Source organism: Nestor notabilis, unplaced genomic scaffold (genome assembly GCF_000696875.1).
Source record: "Nestor notabilis isolate BGI_N333 unplaced genomic scaffold, ASM69687v1 scaffold18679, whole genome shotgun sequence".
NCBI classification, from domain to species: Eukaryota; Metazoa; Chordata; class Aves; order Psittaciformes; family Psittacidae; genus Nestor; species Nestor notabilis.
This window is the reverse complement of record NW_009943590.1, coordinates 8,979-12,142: the sequence shown is the minus strand read 5'-3', so window position 1 is coordinate 12,142 and position 3,164 is coordinate 8,979. Positions and strand designations below refer to the sequence as shown.

The window sequence follows — 3,164 nt, the reverse complement described above, 5'->3', positions numbered from 1 at the left end:
AGAGTGGCAAGTTGCTCAAGATGCTGAGATATGCTTGTTGAAGTCAGGAGAAATCATGTAAGCAGAACAGTTTCATTACAACCAGCCTGAAAGAATAGACTGAGCTCAAGTATCAGCTATGTAAGCACAAGTTGCAGACTCCTGGCAGAGCTGATCACTTGTGTCCCACAGTAGAATTTGGTCTGAGGAGGAGAAGCAGAGTGTACAGCTCAGCTACACAGAGCAGCAGCAATGAGCCAGGTCCTCTCTCTCCAGCCCTGCAAAACTTTAGTGTAAATAGGGAACAAGGAAAGATTTGGGTCTGCATCACATCAGAAACCTTCCTTCCTATGCTTATTGAAGGAGGTGCAGTGAACAGGAAGGGGGCTTAGAGAAGAAGGCCATGTATTTCTTGTAGTCTCTGGAAGAAACTTCAAGGGCAAGTCAGGGAGTGCAGTGTGAGTTAGACCTTTGTCACAGGGAGGAAATTCATGGCCTTTTTGAGCATGTATCTGTTATTTATTGGTGGCCTCACAGAAACTGCCTTGCCTAGCACAGCATAATATGTTCAGCATAAATGTTCAGCTGAACCTCTGTGAAGTGTGTGCACACAATTCTCTGCTGTATCCTGCTCTGAAATTAATACTTGTGTGCGATAGTGATACAGCATGTCACTTGCACAGCCAAAAAGGGAATCCAACATATGTAAATGCCTGGGACATGGAGAAATTCCCCTTTGGTCACTATCCCCTTAGGCCTAGCTTTGAAATTTAGGCTTAGTTATGGGGAAGGTTTTAAACTTTAGTCTGCAGGGAGGCAAATTAGTCCATGTTTCAACCTTGTTGCTGCTGTTCACAGAACCAGTAAGTAACTAAAATCATAGCTGGGCTGTAGAGCAAAACCAAGAGTTTATTAAAATCAAAGATTACCTGAGACACCCCGGTGGTTACTTCAGCTAAAAGGAGTAAGTAGCAAGGTGGGCAAAACCTAATATAAAGTTTCCTCTCTTACCAGAGTTCAATAGTTACCAGAAAAAAATCAGTTGTGATCCTTAAGCACTGTGTAGCCACGGTCGGACACTGAGCTATTCCTTACTCTAGAACAGCAGATCATCATGGTGACTGTATAATATCCACTGGTAAATGTGTTGATTTTTGGTTACAAATCACAGTACCATGTCTGCTGTGAGCTCATTTATCTGGAAAGCATTTAGTTGGCCTAAAGAGTGATATGTTAGATTAGTTTTACTTAGGGTAATGTAGAGGAGATCCACAGCTCTTAGAAATTATAGGTGTCCCCTGAAGAAAGCAAGCAGCCTTCTCCTGTTTAAGGGCCTCACTGTTTGCAGTTTGAAATAAATATCAGAATGAGGTAGGTTAATAGAATGCTTCAGGAATTGGGATCATCTAGGCACTAAGAACTTCCTTTTTCATTGTACTTTGAGTTAGCTTTTATGCAGCTTGCTTGGGTAAAACAGCTGTAGCATTAAGTGCTTTAGAGGCTCTAGACACAGCTGCTGTTCACATTCCATCCATCTGTCCCATCTGTACTCCTGATCCCTATTTCCTGTACAAATAGTATCTGGAAAGGTGAACAGATTATTTTTTGTAACACTAGAGGGCAGCAGACCCTCTTTGTTGTAGTAACTCTATAAAGCTTTATTCAAGCACTACATTTTTCTAGTCAAAATGAACTAAATAAATGAATAGTATCCACATTTGCCAGAGCAGTGAAAGTGCTTGGTATCAGTCATCTATTCTGTACCTCTTGCCTTCACCCCACGCTGAATTGTCCTGCATCTTGTGGACATGTCCCACAGTTTCCATGGAGTCTGCCTCAAATAAATAGAAAATAAAAGGCAATGATTATTGTTTCTGTATGAATAATTAGATTGGGTCTCTTCAAGTAATTGTATTTTTCTCCTTCACAGGTTCAGATTACCCCTTACAGTGGAAGAGATCTTAAATTTTGGGGAAAGCAACAGAGAGCTGTTCATTAAATCCAGCACCTACAGTATCATCCCCATCACTGTTACAGAGACGGGACTAACAATCAGCTGGATCTTTTCATCAGACCCTAAAAGCATATCCTTCAGTGTTGTCTACCAAGAATCAGAAGACACACCACTGGAGCAGTGCAAAGTAAGGCTTTTGTCTCCTTATTACAGGAGGTTGTAGTACACTACAGTCAGCAACCAGAGGAATCAGCAAGTATATCTAGGAGGTCTCCACAAGAGTGCCAGTTGCTATTGCATTTAAGGACTTGTTTCTGCAACTAAGCTACAGTTCTGCTGAAGGCAGAGCTACATCTTCACGTTGCCTGCAAATGCTGAGTTGAAAAGCACTGTAGCTTCTATTGGTCACATCTAAAATTCACCTTGTTATTAAGCAAAAATGAAAGTCCAAGCCTCCAAAATTCTTCTTTTTTTCCCCTCTCTTTGCTCTTAAGCAGAGGCCACAAGGAGACAGATGAAGCAGTAAAGCACTGTCCTGGGTTCAGCTACAGCAGTCATTTTTTCTCCTTCTTAGTAGCTGGTGCAGTGCTGTGTTTTTGACTTTCAGTCTGGGAACAACGCTGATAACACCGATGTTTTTAGTTGTTGCTAAGTTCCTGATGATGTGCAGGATCGCTTTGCCATTGCCCAAAGTATCAGTTTTTGTATGTGCTGTCTGTAGTTCCTGAGGATTATGGATTAAGTGAATCAATGTTATTCAGCTAATTGCAAAGTTTTAATGAAGACAAGGCAGCTGTTGGTTTAACCTACTGTGGTAAGGGGGGACCCCAAATGAACTAAATTGTGCAGTTCTGGTGTCCTCAACATAAGAAGGACATGGAGCTGTTGGAGCAAGTCCAGAGGAGGCCACGAGGATGATCAGGGGCTGGAGCACCTCCCGTATGAAGACAGGCTGAGAGCATTGGGGCTGTTCAGCCGGGAGAAGAGAAGCTGCGTGGAGACCTCAGAGCAGCTTCCAGTGTCTGAAGGGTGCTACAAGTCGGCTGGAGAGTGACTCCTCATCAGGGACGGTAGCGACAGGACAAGGGCTGATGGGTTCAAACTGAAACAGGGGAAGTTCAGGTTGGATCTAAGGCAGAAGTTCTTCCCTGTGAGGGTGCTGAGGCGCTGGCACAGGGTGCCAAGAAAAGCTGTGGCTGGCCCACCCCTGGCAGGTGTTCAAGGCCGGGTG

General features: G+C 43.5%; 1 protein-coding gene across 1 annotated transcript in view; it reads left to right on the top strand.

The window, feature by feature from the left end:
- FYCO1 (FYVE and coiled-coil domain containing 1) overlaps positions 1 to 3,164 on the top strand; it is a 30,238-nt gene that overhangs the window by 25,326 nt on the left and 1,748 nt on the right. The window contains exons 14-15 of the mRNA XM_010022013.1: positions 1 to 57; positions 1,910 to 2,120. The exon at positions 1 to 57 is cut by the window's left edge and continues 69 nt beyond it. Of these exons, the coding sequence (XP_010020315.1) occupies positions 1 to 57; positions 1,910 to 2,120 (268 nt within the window). The remainder of the gene's footprint in view (positions 58 to 1,909; positions 2,121 to 3,164) is intronic.